At 34.7% G+C, this 17,865-nt stretch overlaps 2 protein-coding genes across 3 annotated transcripts; one reads left to right on the top strand and one right to left on the bottom strand.

Annotated features, from left to right (window-relative positions):
• Window positions 1–3,210: 3,210 nt before the first annotated feature.
• Window positions 3,211–9,332, bottom strand: LOC140882007 (nuclear transport factor 2-like). Of its 2 annotated transcripts, none has more exons than XM_073287717.1 (9): window positions 8,909–9,332; window positions 8,658–8,792; window positions 6,614–6,923; window positions 5,823–6,103; window positions 5,044–5,218; window positions 4,520–4,641; window positions 4,363–4,428; window positions 3,752–3,830; window positions 3,211–3,486 (listed from the first exon to the last, which is right to left on the bottom strand). In XM_073287717.1, the coding sequence occupies exons 1-9, from the start codon at window positions 8,945–8,947 to the stop codon at window positions 3,371–3,373; spliced, it is 1,323 nt and encodes a 440-aa protein (XP_073143818.1). In that variant the 5' UTR covers window positions 8,948–9,332; the 3' UTR covers window positions 3,211–3,370. The 2 variants fall into 2 exon arrangements, with proteins under 2 accessions (XP_073143818.1, XP_073143826.1); XM_073287725.1 differs by having other exon boundaries at window positions 5,823–6,097.
• A 1,804-nt stretch (window positions 9,333–11,136) lies between these two features.
• On the top strand, window positions 11,137–13,021 carry LOC140874865 (large ribosomal subunit protein uL14). Its single transcript, XM_073278320.1, has 4 exons — window positions 11,137–11,232; window positions 11,334–11,618; window positions 12,460–12,501; window positions 12,747–13,021. Exons 1-4 carry the CDS (start codon window positions 11,220–11,222, stop codon window positions 12,827–12,829), a joined length of 423 nt encoding a protein of 140 aa, XP_073134421.1. The 5' UTR covers window positions 11,137–11,219; the 3' UTR covers window positions 12,830–13,021.
• The last annotated feature ends 4,844 nt before the right edge of the window (window positions 13,022–17,865 follow it).

Below are 17,865 nucleotides of genomic sequence, written 5' to 3'. Positions count from 1 at the left end.
TTGATCCGATTGACCTTATATGTGTATAATGCAATCCAGTAGGGAGCATTGATAATTTTTCAACCACATATTTCTTTCCTGATTTATATGTGATAAGACACATATATTTTTGATTTCCATCAGTTATCGTCTCAGTATCATATCCATGAGAATATATGTCATTAAAACTCAACAAATTTCTTTTCGATTGTGGTGAATATAAAGCATCATTTATCCGAAATTTTGTACCATTTGGTAACAAAAATTGTGCTTTACCACAACCTTCAATCAAGTCTACAGGACCTGATATGGTATTCACCATTGTTTTTGTTGGTTTTATTTCCATGAAATATTTTTCATCTCGCAGAATAGTGTGCGTTTTACCACTATCCGGTATGCAAATTTCCATGATATTATTGCCATGTTTGCTCATAGCATTTTTCATATCAAACTTCACAAAAATGCAATAAAGAAAAATTAAGTACAATACAAATGCAAAATATAACATGCTTTATAATACAAGAATGCATGAAAAATACAAATTTGTTACAATCTAGTCCCACCAATCTTTTAATCAATGTCTTCGAAATCATTCAAAAAATCTGCAGCATTGAAACTAGTTGAACCAATTAAATGGTCACTATTTTCAATAAAATTGGTCTCTTTTCCTTTTCCCTTTGTCGATTCTTTATAGAGCTTACATAGGTGCTCATGGGTTCAACAAATATGTGACCAATGTCCTGGAGTGCCACATCTATAACAAACACTCTCAGATCTTTTTGAGTGATTTTCATTTTCACTCGTATTTTCATGCTGCCTTTTTGGTGGGTGGTTCATGACGTTCTTTTGAGATGAGTTATTGAAATAACTATGTCGATTATTTTCATATCCACGGCCACGATCACGACCGCGATAATTTTTACGTCCACGTCCACGCCCACTTCCTCGACCTCGTCCACGACCAAAATATTGTCTATGCCTTTGATTTTGGTTTTCATTTTTAATTACGACATTTGCTTCTGGAAATGCCGTTGAACCAGTGGGTCGGGATTGATGATTTTTTACTAATAATTCGTTGTTCTTTTTCGCCACAAGAAGACATGCGATGAGTTCAGAATATCTCGAAAATCCACGCACTCTATACTGTTGTTGTAGAGTTATATTTGATGCGTGGAATGCGGAAAATGTTTTTTCAAGCATTTCCATCTCAGTAACAACATGCCCACAAAATTTTAATTGCGAGACTATTCGATACATCGTAGAATTGTAATCACTGACTTTTTTAAAGTCTTGGAATCTCAACGTATTTCATTCATCACGGGCGGTCGGGAGTATAACTTCTCTTATATGCTCAAATCTTTCTTTCAGCCCTTTCCATAAAATCATTGGGTCTTTTTCTGTGAGATGCTCACCTCACATTTCAATCCTTCATCAAGATGTCTACGTAAAAAAATCATAGACTTTGCCTTTTCTTGTGAGAATGATATATTATTTTCTTTGATGGTATCATTTAGACCCAATGACTCAAGATGCATCTCTACATCGAGAGTCCATAACGTATAATTCTTTCCAGTGATATCGAGCGCAACAAATTAAATCTTTGTCAAATTTTACATGGTGGTACTAGAAAAATAACAATGCATTTTATTAGTTAATTTCTATTAGTACGACAATACAAAATAATGGAATAACGAAGATTATAATTGCGTGTACAAATAGAAAAAAAATATGTGGTGAAAAATCGCTGGTGAGTACAAGACTCGTAAGCATGAAGATCATAGTCGTTATGAAAAATAGCCTTATAAATGTCATCATCTTCATCTTTGAAAAATCGAGGAGAAATTATTTTGAGAGAAAGAGTGAATTTGGTGTGATTGAAAATGAGTTTGAGTGAACATATTTATAGGGCAAAAACTAGTCGTTTGTTACCGTTGGGGGTAAGAAAAAAAATCGAGTATGTGTTGAATAAAAATTCGTGATAATCATGTGATGCATATAATGATAATCATAATTAAATATACTCAATAGAATATATATCATATCACGTTATTATAAGGTCAGTATCCTAGACAACCTCTTATATAATAACATGAAATTATATATTGATATAGTTAGTATATATACATGATAAATATATATCATATCACGTTATTATAAGGTCAGTGTCATAGACAGCCTCTTATATAATAACATGAAATTATACAAATATAAATAGACAATAAAATTATATAAGCAGTAATGTATAATCATATCACGTTATTATAAGGTCGGTGTCATAGACAGCCTCTTATATAATAACATGAAATTATACAAATATAATTACACAATAAAATTATATAAGCAGTAATGTATAATCATATCACGTTATTATTTAAAAATCTTAGAGGGTTTTATGTTTGTCGTATCCCTTACCGGGAGTGTGGGATGTCGTCTTAACATCCTTCCAAGATTTATAAAAAGTTTTTAAAAACTAATTTTTTTTTAATTATTTCTGATAATAACATGATATTATATATTAAATATATACACAACAAATAAATAAACAATAAAATAAATATACTTACTTGTTAAATATTTTTGTCTTTCTCTTTGTGTTTTGGAGTATCGAAAATTATAGAGAACCTTCGAGCGATCGTGCTGATAACGTGTTGTGAAAAATAAAAATTTATGGTAAAAACTAAAAACTCTAAAACTCAAAATATATATTAAACCAAACACTTATAAAATCTTCTCTCTAAACTTGTGTTATTTCTTCACAAATATTGAGGTCTATTTATAGATCCTCAATTGAAAAATGTCCAAAAATAAATATGTCATCCATTACATAATCAAAAATTAAAATATCATCACATCACCATCACAATAATTTTCAATCTAATTTTAATATATAATTTCTAATAATATTAAATATATTTTAATATGCTTGTATTTATTTTTGCTGCCCCATTTTTCGGGTGCCTAGCCCAAAAACAGAAAATTCGTATGGGCACACATCCATGTGTGCTACCAAAAACACACTAACCCGAGAAGCCCAAAAATTAAAATGGCTAAAACACCAAAATAAGTAAGATTTTCATCATATTATAACTTGTCTAAATCAATGCTTTTAAAAAAGAAGATTGTAAACGAAAATCACACAGTGAAGAGTCCATGTTAAGTGTTCCAAAGTACAGATAGGCCCTCCTCTTGAAATGGAAGATAAAAACACAATCAAGAGGAAACAAGGCTTAGTTTCATAGCAAAAAGAAACTCAAAGAAAATGTCCTTCCAAACAAAAATAGGAAACGAAACGGGAAGCATTTGCTTCTGTTACAAAAACTTGCTCACTCGAAACGTTTGCAGACAAGTTATTTCATCAAATGCCACAGGTTCTGACCCGAGCGTTATTTCATCATATGCCACGGAAACCATTGGTTCTTGAGCGGCTGCTGTTGTCGCTGCCATTTTGGTCGCTGCCCCTTCCAAACGTCCTTCCACCAAGCCCCCCTCTACCTCGGCCCCTTCCACCTAATCAATCAAGCAAGCAAAATGAACAGCAGCAACATTTCATAAAAAATTAACCATTAATATATACACATCAGTAATTAATGATGTCTGGAGCATGAGTCTATCATATATATATATATGTATATATAATGATAAACTTTCTGAATCATATCAGCCAAAAGTTTATTATAACAAGAAAGAATTGATGGGATCACAGGCTATCTTTTATATTCGAGTAAATGAAAATTTTAATTCTTCATTTGGTGGAGGAGTTTAAAATACATACGTCCACCACGAGATGCACCACTATTTGGTCTCCTCTCCTCAATATACACTTGTTTTCCGGCCAATTGAATTGGAGAAGCCTAAAGAAACAAGAAATTATAATCAGATACCAAATACATAGTTGATGTCAAAAAAATAAAAATTGAGAACAAAATAGAACTTCACAACCATATGATATCAGACATCCAGAATCGATCCCAAACGGAACAAATCGCAAAATATTGGTACTACATGTTGGAAGCATCTATCCAAAGATCAATAAATAAAAGGTATCCCCAAAACCAATATTACTTTAAAGAATCATTTTACGGCATTTAACTGCATCACAGCAGGTTTGTCAAAAGGACAACACACACATGAAGTAATAACACATACTGGAGAATAAATTCTGACATGATAGATAATTATGCGAGGTGATGGATAGAGAACAAACTAACTAATTGAAAGCATAATGAAACATAGAGATATGTTTGAGTAAGGAAGCAGTACATTGGATATCTCTTAAAGATGCATAATGAGTGAATCAGTTCCCAAGTAGATGTAGGCATTCACAAGGACTTTGAGAAACCAAGAAATTAAAAATTTTATCGTAAATGAGAGATATTTGTCAACCTTGATTGCATTCTGAACACTTTGCACATCTTCAAACTCGACAAAGGCATAGCAAACACCGGTATCCTGTTAACCATGGATGCATTTAAATAATCAAATTAAATTACATTACCATATGATATCACATGAAATCAAGGAATATCAGAAAGAAAAGAACCTTGCGATTCCTCAAAAACACTCCATCCTGCTTGATTCTGCCGAAATTTTTAAATTCTTGTAGAATATCTAGCGTCATTACCGTAGATGGCAAATTCCTCACATAAACAGATTTTGATTCTCCTGAGAAAATATTGGCAAAAATAAAGTTGTTTAAGTTGAATAATGAGAAAGAATAAGTACAATTCCATAAGAACTTAGTGTCAATAAGTCGCACAATACGTTAGTTACATTTTACAAATTCTACACAAATGCCTTAGTTTCTTCATGACACAAGGCCCAAGCAAAAACTAAAAAAAATGAAACCAACATTCAAATATCCATCAAATACAAGCTTGGGCCCGGCCCAATTCACTTTTCTTATTTCAATAATAAACTCCCCAGGCCCCAGCACTTAATGGTAGTAACCAGCGAAGGGATGCCATTTAGAGTAAATCAGCTTCGGCGTAGACCACAACACAATCAAAAAATAAAAGTGAAATAAATAGGCATTTCCATAAACAACATTTAAAACTTACAGCCTACCTTCATCTTGTGAAAAAGTTTCTTCCGTGACATCTGGACCAGTATTCAGTACACTGGGAATTGACTGCTGGGGCAAAGGCGGTGACACATGGTTCCAGTCGGAAACATATGGTGTGCTCTGAGAGAAGGCTGGTGGATAGCTAACTGATGATGAAGATTTTCCTTTCGCCCGCAACTTCGCACGTTGAAAGGATAGAAACACAACCACAAGAAGTGGAGGAAAAATAATCAGTCAGAATATGTAATGAAAACAAAAAACAATCAATGAAGGAAATAAGCAATAAAAAGTGGAAAACTGGAAATTGTAATTAGATCTGACATAACTTCCCCGGGAACATATATTTGAAAGAAAAGAACCACCTCAAAGGAAGTGCTATAGTTAAAATATGCTGTTCAAATGTCAGAAAACAGAGAAAAATAGGAAATGAGCGGAAATCACTTTCAGAGCACAAGGGAATCCGGCATGACCTCAATTGAAACACTTGCAATATCAATTATCAAATACGTGATGATAGCAGATACACACATAGCAATCAGCTAAAGTTGATAGTACTGGATAGATTACCGATGGCCTTCTTTCTCACTATAGTTAATGCGATTATCAACTCTACATGATCGAATCATATGTCATGCACTCATGCTTCCATTTCGAAATCTCAATCAAACAGAGGCAGGGTGTTATTTATATACTATATACAACGATATCACACACACACGTACGTATATATGATGACTCAAATGATAATATTCGATCTACATCTACTCAAAATGCCACTTACAATTGAAGCATAAGTTAGCTTCTCAGGCTCCAAAACTTGTTCCGGTTCCTCCTCTACAGAAAGCTGAGCCTCTGGCACAGCAGCCACGGTACTTAGATGTGATTCACTAATTTCTTCCACTGGATTTTCCACTTCTAGTTCATCAGTTTCAGGCTCGTGTTCAGGCTCAGGCTCCTGATGATAATATTCTTGATAACCGTACTCATGGTCAGGCCCATCTCCTTCAATATGAACTGAGTTAACATAGTCCCGAGCCTCTTCCTCCAAGGCATAATCTGATACTGTTCAAAACAAATGCTTTAGCCTGATGATTACACAATCACAAGACACCTTTTTCCTCCTCGCGAAAATGTTTCATTGTCACAAACATATGTCTCAACATTCAAATAAATGTTTTCGATCAAAAGCAGTGGAAAGAAAAAAGTGTGTTTGCACGTGACTATAAAAATACAAAAACTTCATGTACTTGAGCCAAAAAACTTTGTAAATGAAATCTAAAACCACAGCATAGTTATAAACAGAGAAAGTCCCAATTGAAGGAAAGACAAAAGTGAATTCGTAGCATGCAAATACAGATATGAAAAGGCAAGTGAATGCATAAAATGTGATTATTGATGATATAGATATTTTTCCAAAAAAGTCTAAAGCTGAACAGCATCCTAGAAAACATGTGTGAGACTCAGACCATTTTGCCATCAAAAGAAGGAGTTCATGATAAGGAAATTTATGTATATAAGAAAGCATCGACTACTGAAATCATAAAAAAAGCTCAACAGATTAGTCAACTCTACCAGGTGGATCAGGAAGATTGGTAGGAACAGTTGGTTGAAAATCGGCAGTCTGTTCCTGCACTTCTGGAGCTGAAGGCTGGTGACCAACCACCTCATCACCAAAGTGAAACATATCATTCAGAACAAAATAACCTTTCTCTTGTGGGGCAAGAAAAAAGGTCTGCACAAATTTCTTCCACCTGGTAGTATCTCTAGATTTCAAAGAACCAGTAACAACCACGAGAACACCTCCATTCCAAGATTCAAGGGAATTTATTGTCTTGATTTCAATTCCAGTGAAGTCTAGCGACATGATTAGTTGATGAATTTGCTGCAGAAGAATATAAGAATTACATATGAATATAGAAGTGGAAATAGCGTACATAATCTCCTATTGAATAAAGTTAACCACCAAATGCAGCAAATGAATTTTGTATAAATTGCACAACGTACAAACGCAGTAAGTACATATCAAAGGTGAAAAGTACTACGAGCAACAGCAGAAAGCCTAAATGTAAGTTTCAGACACAAAATCTTGTTAGAAGCAGGATTCATTGGATAATTCTCAATACTGACAACTGAGAAATCCAGACTGCTGCTGTTGGGTCACAACTCACAAACCATGTCAGCGATTCATACAACAGCCAAATTTAAAAATCAGGATCTCTTTCATAGAGGTCAAGTGCATGGTTCTAAAATTCGCTAGGCGCTGGTCTGGCGCAATTCGCTAGGCGCTAGTCGGGCGCCAGACCAGCGCCTAGCGCCGCCTAGTCCCCCCACTAGGCGGCGCTAGGTGCATTCCACTGTTTCAATGTAATAAATGAAATATTAAAACTCCAACACAATAATATCAAATTTAAAATGAGTTCAGCATTTGAGGAAAGAGCAGACACCAATTTTTTCTTCAAATATGGCACTCAAAATGTGGGCTTCTTCATTCGCTTTGATTTCTTCCGCCTTTTAATTCGCGAGATGCTCTGGTTACTCAATCACGCAGACAATGAAGATGAATTTTGATGCTAGGGCAAGCCAACAAATCGATTTTCTTGTCGTACATCAGTTTAGGGCTTATAAAACTTAAGCCCAACACAAAAAGAAATTACACTTCAGTTTTTTTTTTATAATTTGAGCTTTAAATTTAAAAGCCCAAATTTAAAAAAAATTCTGAAAATCCTACCCTATTTCCGCCTAGCCCCGCCTAGGACCGCCTAGCCCCGCCTAGGCGCCAAGGCCGCCTAGGCCGACCGATTAGCATGTTTTCGGTGCGGCCGGGCCGCCTAGCCCGAGTTTTAGAACACTGGTCAAGTGGGGGTATTTTTTATGGATACATATGTATAACCCATATCTCTAGGAATAGCATTTGAAGAAAGTTTCCAGAAGATCATCCCACAAGGCAAAGCAGGAAGAATTTAACACCCTCTGGTTCCTTGTCTTCGTATTCTGGATTATGTGAATTTTAACACTATTAACAAGTCAAAAAAGAAAAAGACATTTTCTATGCATACCGACGCAAAAGTTCAGTAGTTTCATGATTTCATATTTCATATATGGTTATGACTGAGCATTTGTAGATCACATTAGGTATATTTTCAATAAAGAAAGAATAATTGCATAATATGATGAAACATAATTGCTCTAAAATATTTTAACATCAAATTATCCAATACTCCATCAGCAGCTCGTACCATGCAGGAATTAAACCGTAAAAAGATATGCATTGAAGACACGGGCTTTTGTTACCTTTCTAAGATAACCAGTGAAACAAAACCCATGACCATAAAAAGTTTATCTTGAAAAACTGGCATACTTCAAAAGGAACCCATCACCAAGGAGGAGATTGAGAAAAGATATTTCTTCCTACCACAATTTCAATGTCCCAAAGACCAAAAACCAGCTAAAATGAATCATCCTTAGATCACTAATGTAAAAACCATCAAGTTATCACCATGAATTAAAATTTCAATGTAATTCAGTCTCAAGAAGGACATTGATACTCGAAAGCAATAATCACGTTACAAAGAAACCAAAAAAAAAAGAGACGAAAATTGGGTTTTAAAGTCCACACCATCATATCATTTGCAGGATGGACGGTATCCCCATCAACTCTAATCATAGAGCTTTCATCAGTGTAAAACTGATGTACATAATCCCGCTGCTGCTGAAACACCTGGTAATACTGCTGGACGAAATACGATCCAATCTAATATTCATAACAGGAAACAAAAAAAATCCACCCATAAGTACTCACAAGATTACTTTTTCAAAAGAAATATACCACAAAAAATCACCCACTACGCAAGTAAACCATAAGATTACCTGAGTTACGGTCACTGGAGCAGCGCCATGAGTAGCCATTTTCCCCCTGCAAAAACCTCCACAAACAACAGCGATCCCCAAAACCCTAGATCGGAAAGACCTTTAGGGTTCAAACAAATATATAATAGTTTAAATCCCAGAACAAATTCCTCACCAAGGTGTTTGCTTGCGATTATATATAGTAAATAATTGCCACAGAAACTCAAAATATAAAATCTTGGGCACTGAAGAGCGTCTTTTTTTTATTAATTTATAATTTATGTATGCGAATGGAATTATTGTAGTTCCCGAAAAGGGAAAATAAAGAAGTAGGCTGCGTAATCGCGTGCGGGGGAGAAATTTGAAGGGAGAATTGATCGATGGATCGATGGATCTTGGATTGGAGAGAGAGTGAATGCGTGTGTGTGAGCGAAGCAGTGAGTGGATATTTAATTTAACTGTTCTTAATGACATTTTATTGTATTTCCCCCTTTTTTTTTTTTTTAGAACGACTGTATTTCCCCTTTTAAATTTAAAAAATAAATGATTTCCACGTCATAATGACGTTAATGGTGGTTCCTTGTGACATCGTTTTTGGTTTGTTGGAAGACAATCCGATCCGTTATCAATATTGGGGAAACTACCAATTCATTGGAATATTTTCATTCTATTTTTACTAGCACTATTTCAATGATACTTAATATTTGTGGAGTTTATTCAAAAATAATAAGATTTTAAGTCTGCATTGAGGTCGTGCCTGTACAAATAGGATCTCATTTATCCATTTCACTGTCTTTGTCAAAATGTCAAAATTAAACTTCACAATTTATATTTAATACAAGAACTTTACAAATTCTATTTAATACATTAGTTCAAGTTTAGTTTAAATAAAAAAAATATTTAAACAATCATATAAGATCGTCTCATTAGTCAATTTTGTGATATTGATCTTCAGCTCGACTCGATCTATTGAAATTATTACTTATCAAAAATATTATTTTTCATTATAGATGTGAGTCAGGTCGACACACCTCACAAAAAACTTGCTAGCTTTTCACTTAGATTAATTTTGGTTTTAATTATTTATTCAAATATGTTTTTTAATGAACTAATTTTACATTTACATTTGTAACTCAAATTAAAAATGAGTAGGTCTCTTGTGACTTGTGAGACAGTCTCACAGATTTATATCATTGAAACTCATCAAATCGACTTTTATTTATAATGAAAAGTAATACGTTTTAGCATAAAAGTAATAGTATTTCATGGTTCGTGTCAAATAAGATATTTTTCTCACAAAATAAACTTGTACTGTTGTTTTCATAAAAGTTTTGTGATAAAAAATATTTTAAATTATTAATTATTTACTTGATTAAAGAATCCATGAAACTAAAAAAATTAAGGGGAAGATTTTCCAATTGGTCATGTACTTAACTTTTCATATTTGGGTGTTAGTTTTGTAAAAATTTTTTGTTGTTTTATAGTTTTATTTTAATAGATTCTGTCATGATTTGAAATATGCAATTGGGACATTGTAAAAATAACGATGAGTCATGAGACACGGAAAAAATTTGGATCTATTATTTTATGTTTTATGTTTGTTTATTTACACTACGTTTTTACAAGTATTTATAAAATATTTTCATAAAAATGATATTTGAAAAGTTTTTTGAAAGTTGTTTTTTTTTTTTTAAAAAAATGTGTTTGAAAAATTATTCTCTAAAAATTTTTTGGTTTTGAAAGTTGAAAAGGCGTCCGGACAACTATTTTAAACATGAATAAGTCTTTCGTGAGACGGTCTCACGGTTTTTTTATCATTGAAACGAGTCAACTCTATCTATATTTATCATAAAAAGTAATATTTTTTGTATAAAAAATAATATTTTTTTATGAGTGACCCAAATAGTAAACTCGTATCACAAAATTGAATCGTAAGACCGTCTCATGAGAGTTTTTATCTTTTAACGAACATAGTTAACTCTACGGATCCATTGTTTATATCATTTAAATAAATCAAATACTAAATTAGTTTTTATTGTTTTCGATATTTTTCACATGCATTTACATCAAACTATTTTACAAATTTTAAATTTAAAGAATATGTTTTATGATTTTGTCAAAGTTAAAGTATATTGAAATGGAAAGTTAAAAACGTGAGAGTTACAGTGTCTTCCCGAACGGACCCCAAAATTCAAAATCAAATTTAAATCTGAGCCATATATGAAGCCCAGCCCGTTTATAGCAAATGCGAAAAGGCCCAGCCCACATCCTATAAAACCCTAGCTTCTTTCTCTTTCCAGGTTTCAGCTGGATTTCGGGGACGACTGCAAAAATGTCGAAGCGAGGTACGATCTTGGATTGAAAACTCTGCCTTTCTATGTTTCCATTTCTACTCGAATCATTTTTATGCTATTGTTGTTTTTGAAATCCTTGTATTTGTGCGCAGGACGCGGAGGATCGGCGGGGAACAAGTTCAGGATGTCGCTGGGTCTGCCGGTGGCGGCGACGGTGAACTGTGCCGATAACACGGGGGCGAAGAATCTCTACATTATATCGGTTAAGGGAATCAAGGGAAGGCTCAACAGGCTTCCATCAGCTTGCGTCGGCGACATGGTGATGGCTACTGTGAAGAAGGGGAAACCGGATCTCAGAAAGAAGGTTATGCCCGCCGTTATCGTTCGCCAACGCAAGCCTTGGCGCCGAAAGGACGGTGTCTTCATGTACTTCGAAGGTATTTTGTCCTAGCGGACGAAAACTTATGTTTTGGTTGGCTTTTTTTGGCCTCCTGCTGTTGTTGGGTGATTCCTGATTTCACTTGTATTTAGGAGCTAATTGGTTTCTTGAGTTTAATATTACATGCATACACATGTTATAGCTAACATCCAGTTTCTGCAATCATGATGCTAGCTGCTTAGGTAATTTTTTTCTTCTTTTGACTACATTTCTTGATCATTTGCCGAGAAACTCAGCGGTCATGGAAAATTTTGAATGGTAGCTCTACTTGTACCTATACACAGACTGGAGGCAACTGCCAGAGAAAACAAAATTATATGAATTTATGTGAAATTTTTCTTAAGTTTCGATGTTTGCCTTCTGAATTCCATTGAATTGTCCACTCTACTCGTCTCTTGGCTCCTGGAATTCTTGCGTGCTCATGTGAGCTATACTTTTGACCACTGGTTTCAAATTTTTGGTTGTGTTGTTTACTGTGTTAATTAGCAAGGCCTGCTTCGTAGTGTGAAGGAAAATCTTATAATTTTTCTTAGTTGGTTTGCTGGTATCTGATTGTAGTCTTGATATGCCCTTCTACATTCCCATTCAGAAATGACTTTTCACAAAAAGTTCTGCAACAGTTCACTGATGGAAAACCATAATGTCGGCTCTTGGACGAAGAATGCTTTTTCCTAGGATGGCCGACCACCACTAGTTAATAAATTTGCGAAATGTTTACACTTTGAATGTGATAGCATGGATGTTATGAAAATGTGCAAAATGATGATTGTTAAAGTACAATCCTGTTTATTCGATGGCAACATTTGTTGATCTTTGTCTTTTCTCTTTTGCATCAACAGATAATGCTGGGGTCATTGTGAATCCCAAGGGTGAAATGAAAGGTAATGTTCCTTTTATAAGCCATATTTGTCTAGAAATTTACTTTTTATAAGAGTTGGTAGTTGTCTGTTGTTACGGGTAATGGAGATTGGAGAATAGCTCTCCTTTCATGCTGTTTCGAAACTAAATTTGGGCTTTATGAACAGTGCCGGTAGTGTCAAGTAGCTCATTCACTCCATTTTCGTTGGCATTTCTTCAGATTTTATAGACACCCCTGTGTAATGTGTTGCATTTCGTTGGTTTTTAGGTTCGGCCATCACGGGTCCGATTGGGAAGGAGTGTGCTGATCTCTGGCCTAGGATTGCTAGCGCCGCCAATGCTATTGTTTAGTAGTATTGAAATTTTGTTCTTGTTTTCTTACTCATTTAGAGCAATTCAGTTTGAGATATGGAAGTTGCTGTTGTGTATTTGTGGTTTTTTTTTTTTTTTGTAAGGGTATTCGTGGCTTTTTATAGAAGCTGAAGTCTTCCCTCATATTTATGTACTGAATCGATTTGCTTTTCCATATTAGATTTGAGTTTATCTTGGATTGCTTTTGATCACATTTTTATGGTTTGACCTGGATTACCGACGGTAAAATGTTACTTATTTTTGTTTAGGCCTTTGTAGAAGCAAACTGATTTGTGCATCCCCTTTCATAGTGGTGGATCTAGAGAGTTGACTAGAATAGATTTGGGGCGACAAAATTTTAATTTTAGATAGAAAGAGTTGAGTTTGCTTTTCCTTTTCTTTTGGCAGGCTACTTTCTTAAAGCAAAAACCGATATTTAGTTTTTACCAAAACATACTAGACGAGGGGTGTACATGAGTTGAGTGCCATATTGCTAACGTAGTGTTTGGGAACGTTTTTAAGAAGCAAGTTTTAGTTTTTTGTGAATAAAAAGCTTAAAAGTGTTTTCTAAAAGCGTTCTCAAACATTACCTAAGTTTGACTTGATTTAAATTTTATCTACTTGAACTCGAATTCGATCCAAATCAATTTTAAGTTTGAGCTTCAAATATTTGTGTACGTGTTGAAATATTCGAGCTCATATTCGAAAATCTCGATGCACTTGTTGTTTACGATTTAAATCTTAGATATATATTGATTACAAAACATTCTTTAGATTTTGTATCCTCTAAATAAAAATAAAAATGTAGTTACTTAGTTCAATTAGAAACAACCAAAACTTGAACTCCAATTGAGTAATGACTCGAGCTACCTCGAATTGGAATCGAGCTCAAGGTTTAAATCTTAGATATATATTGATAAAAAAATCTCCTTAGATTTTGTATCTCTAAATTTAAAAAAAAATGTAGTTATTTAGTCATTTAGAAACAACTCAAATTCGAACTCCAATTGAGTAATGACTACTCGAGCTATCTCGATCTGGAATCGACCTCAATCAAATTTAGCTCGAGTCAAGTTCTGATCGAGTCGCTCACAAGTTATTCACGAATAACTTGATTCACTTGTACCCATGTACTCTCTTATGCTTAAATAATCACAGAAGACAAGGCGGAGAATAAATATTTGTTCAGATACTCGGTGGTTCAAAATCTTGACGTTTGACAATATGAAACTTCATCAAGGTTGTGGCACAAGCAATTATAATATGATTCTCTTCCGAATTCCGGGCTCTTTAAAAATTGCAATCTATGATATACAGAATCTGTGAGGAGGGACATCAATGGAAAACAAGATTCACTGGATACGTTGGCAGAATCTTTGTCGTGCCAAATATGATCGGAGTCTGGAGATGCGATTAAGAGACTTATCTTGCTTTAATCAATCTTTGTTAGCAAAACAAGGTTGACGGTTGCTTACATGCCCGAATGTTTTAAGTTCCAGAGTCCTTAATCAAGTATTTTATAAAACAATTTTCTTATTGCTAAGATTGTTGGAGAATACCATATTGCAAACTCAGAACCATCTGTCAAATCATCAAGAACAAAACTGCAACTTATGGTATGCACAATCATCGACCAAATTTATTTCAAAACCGAATGAGATAATCACTTTATGAAATTTAGAATACCATTGTCGAGATGCATATTTGAGTCCATAGATGGATTTCTTGATTTTGCAAACCATGTTATTTGGGTCTCCAGATACAAAAATTTTTTGGTTGCACCATAAAAATTGTTTCATCAATGTCACCAGTGAGAAATATTGTCTTAACATCCATCTAATGTAACACAAGATCAAAATGTGTCACTAATGCCATTATAATCCTAAAAGAGTCTTTCAAAAAAATCGGAGAGAGAGTTTCTTTATAATCAAAGTCGTCTTTCTGTGTAAAGCTTTTTGCGACAAGACGAACTTTATATCATCTGGCTCCGCATTTCTTCTCTCTCTAATGGGTCTCCTTGATGACATAGGTCTGGAGGTTTTTGAGTTTGTTCATCTGGGATATTGTCTTGAATGGGAGGATCTTCAATATTATCTTGTTGTACTGTGTCTGGTCAAGGTCAGGAATGATATCTTGATCAATTCCTAAAACACCTGTGGATTCACATATTCCTCTTCAAAGATAATATCTCTAGCTTTATCTCTCCCGCAAAATTGGTATCCTCAAAGAACCGGGCATTTCTCGACTAAAAAATTGACTTAGTTATGGGAACATACAACTAATACCCCCATATTTTTTTATAGTGTCCAATAAAATAATACCTAACCATCATTGAGTCAAGTTTCTTTTCATTAGGCTTATTAGGCCTTGTCTTAGCTGGACATCCCAAAACGTGAAAATGCTTAAGACTTAATCAACATACGCGGTTTTGGATATTGAAAAAACTAAGCTAAATTCATAGGTCAACTGATCTTGTCCAATATAAAAAATAAAGCGAAGCAAAGACATCGACTGAACGAGCTAAACTGTAGATATCAATTGAGTTGGCCGTTGATCAAAAAGCTCAACCGAAGATATTAAGTAACTGCATTCAGTTTAGGGAGCTAAACTGAATCAGTTTTCCAAAAGCCAAACTGCTCCATCTAACTACATTGCTACAATCGAGTCAAACTGATATATCAAAGCTAAATGAATGCTCGACTAAACCATCCATAAGACTGCGTGAATGCTACATCAGCTTAACTCTTATGGATAAGATCATACTTACAGATCTAACGTCACAAAAACAAAACACAACAGTGTACGTGATGTTAGAGAATGTACGAGGAAAAGACAAGTATAAATACACATTCAGGGGTGCTTGAAATGCATCCGGCTCCTTAGAAGAATACACGTGCATACATTCAAGTTATCAAAGATAAACTGAACATCTTCAGTTTATCCACAAATGTTCAAGTCAAGGAACTCAAAGTTCAATTCTAAGAAGAAATCAAGAAACGAAGAACACAAGAGAGCATATCAACATATCAGATCAACAGGATCAAATTGTGCTTAAGTGTTGAGTTTTAATACAAGCGTTGTAGTTGTATTTATCAGTTGAGGTAATGCAAACCTCGTTGTAACAAGAATCAATCGAGGGCTGAGTTCTTAAGTCTAGGAGTTCTGGGATAAGAAATTGTATGTAAGTCCTAGTCTTGGAGTGAGTTGTTGCAAAGCGTTGTAATAGTCAAAGTCTTCTAGAGTGAATCCTTTTGAGGTGGAAGAAGGGGTGACGTAAGAGTATTGAAATCTTCGAATATCCAAAAACAAACACTTGCGCATATTATTTTCAGTCGATCACTCTTACCCACTCACCAATCCATTCGTTCACAGTTTTAATCTGTTAGTTGACATCATTCCGCACATTTATTTTTTTCAATTAACATCGACACGCGAGAAGGAAGCAGTTCAGTTGACCAACCTCAACTAAACTCAATCTTGAAGACTAAAAAGGTCAACTGCTACAGTGCCAATCACCTTACCGAACCGATTCCCTGTTAAGTGAGATCAAAGCAGTTTACCCACCCCCAAACCGATCCTAACAAGTGGTATCAGAGCGAGATCCCTTCTCGTCTCTGAACTTATCTCAAATGGAAATATTTGGAGAAATTGCTAAGAGATTCTGGCACACAATTGTTGACAACTGTACCGCCAAGAATGTTGAGGCATGCTCTACAGCCAAAATCTTTGGCAACAGTTGATCGAGCTATGAAATAAAGATATAAGGACTGAAGAAAGCAGGAGTCTACTAATCGAACTCATTGAAGAACCCTACTGATCAGAAAAATCCATGAGCATAAATGAATAAAACTGCTTCATGGCTCATTATGATCAATCATCCACCAAAGAACAAGCTTCAAAACAACCGTCTACAAGTAGACATGTATTTGACTTTAACTCCAATAATTTTTCACAAGAGGAATTAGCATAAGCATTGCATGACATGACTAATGAGTACCAGAGACTGTGCTTAGAATTTGAAGAAATCAAAGCAAATTAAAATGACTTGCCAGACTGTTCAATTGAACCTGACTGGGAGATTTCGGTTGAGAAGATCAGTCTAGAGGCATAGATTGTCAAGCTCAAGACTGAGAATGATAAGCTACAAGTTGAGAGTCAGCAGTTAAAATCAGAAAATTTGGGATGACTGAACTAATTCAAACTTGGAATAAGTCCTCAGTTTTGTTGACAAAATTTCAAGAGTCACAAAAACCAATAAGAGACAAAACTGGTCTTGGGTTTAGTGACAGGACTGCAGAACAACTGAGACAAAGTACTCTACCAAAATTGAATATGCGCAAACGAAAGTATATTCACTTTGTCAAACCTAGTTGGGTGCGTGAACAGAATAGTCTAGCTTCATAGAATGATGAAATTGTTGACACTTAGAACAATGTCCGAAAGTTTGGAATTGGATATGTGCCGGAGAGCCCTTGTGCAAAGCAAAACTGGAAATCCAGTCAAGATAAATACATCTCGACGACAGAGCAACACAACCATAAACACTACAAAAAACTTGATCCAAAAGGATACAGAAAGATTCATAATGGGGAAAAATAAAATCACAAACTGCATCACAAGAATATTCATAAACACATCTCCCATGACACAATAATCATTATATATACCACTCATAGTTCAGTACATATTATTTACCTCATAAACACACAAGACACAAAGCACAAATCTTATGGGATACATTCAATAATCGACCAGTTAGGTTGATTCAAGTATGGATTCCTGAAGGACTAATCCATCGAGGATCCACATAAACTTGAGTATCATAGTCTAGTTTGATTTTGTGTTTGCAGGTGACAAGAAGCAAAGAACTCAAGAAGCCAGTTTAAAAGAAGTTGACTAATTGAGAGAGAATCAGTTTAGGAGGAAAACTGAAGTGAGGGGGAACATTAGTTGTGCAAGTCTTTGCAGAAGATTGTTTAAATCTTGAAGACCACAACTGAATCAATTATATTGACTCAAGACTAAGCCTTCTCATC

The sequence above is a fragment of the Henckelia pumila genome, chromosome 1 (assembly GCF_033568475.1).
Source record: "Henckelia pumila isolate YLH828 chromosome 1, ASM3356847v2, whole genome shotgun sequence".
In the NCBI taxonomy this organism is placed as follows: domain Eukaryota; kingdom Viridiplantae; phylum Streptophyta; class Magnoliopsida; order Lamiales; family Gesneriaceae; genus Henckelia; species Henckelia pumila.
This window is presented reverse-complemented; position numbering and strand designations above follow the sequence as displayed.

Excerpts from the sequence above, each read along its gene's own strand:
- LOC140882007 (XM_073287717.1), bottom strand. The coding sequence starts at position 8,947 with ATGGCTACTCATGGCGCTGCTCCAGTGACCGTAACTCAG. Across the intron at positions 6,924-8,657 it reads ATCCTGCAAATGATATGATG|CAAATTCATCAACTAATCAT; the intron begins GTGTGGACTTTA and ends ATTCTTCTGCAG. Across the intron at positions 6,104-6,613 it reads CAATCTTCCTGATCCACCTG|TATCAGATTATGCCTTGGAG; the intron begins GTAGAGTTGACT and ends TGTTTTGAACAG.
- LOC140874865 (XM_073278320.1), top strand. Across the intron at positions 11,619-12,459 it reads TGTCTTCATGTACTTCGAAG|ATAATGCTGGGGTCATTGTG; the intron begins GTATTTTGTCCT and ends TTGCATCAACAG. Across the intron at positions 12,502-12,746 it reads TCCCAAGGGTGAAATGAAAG|GTTCGGCCATCACGGGTCCG; the intron begins GTAATGTTCCTT and ends GTTGGTTTTTAG.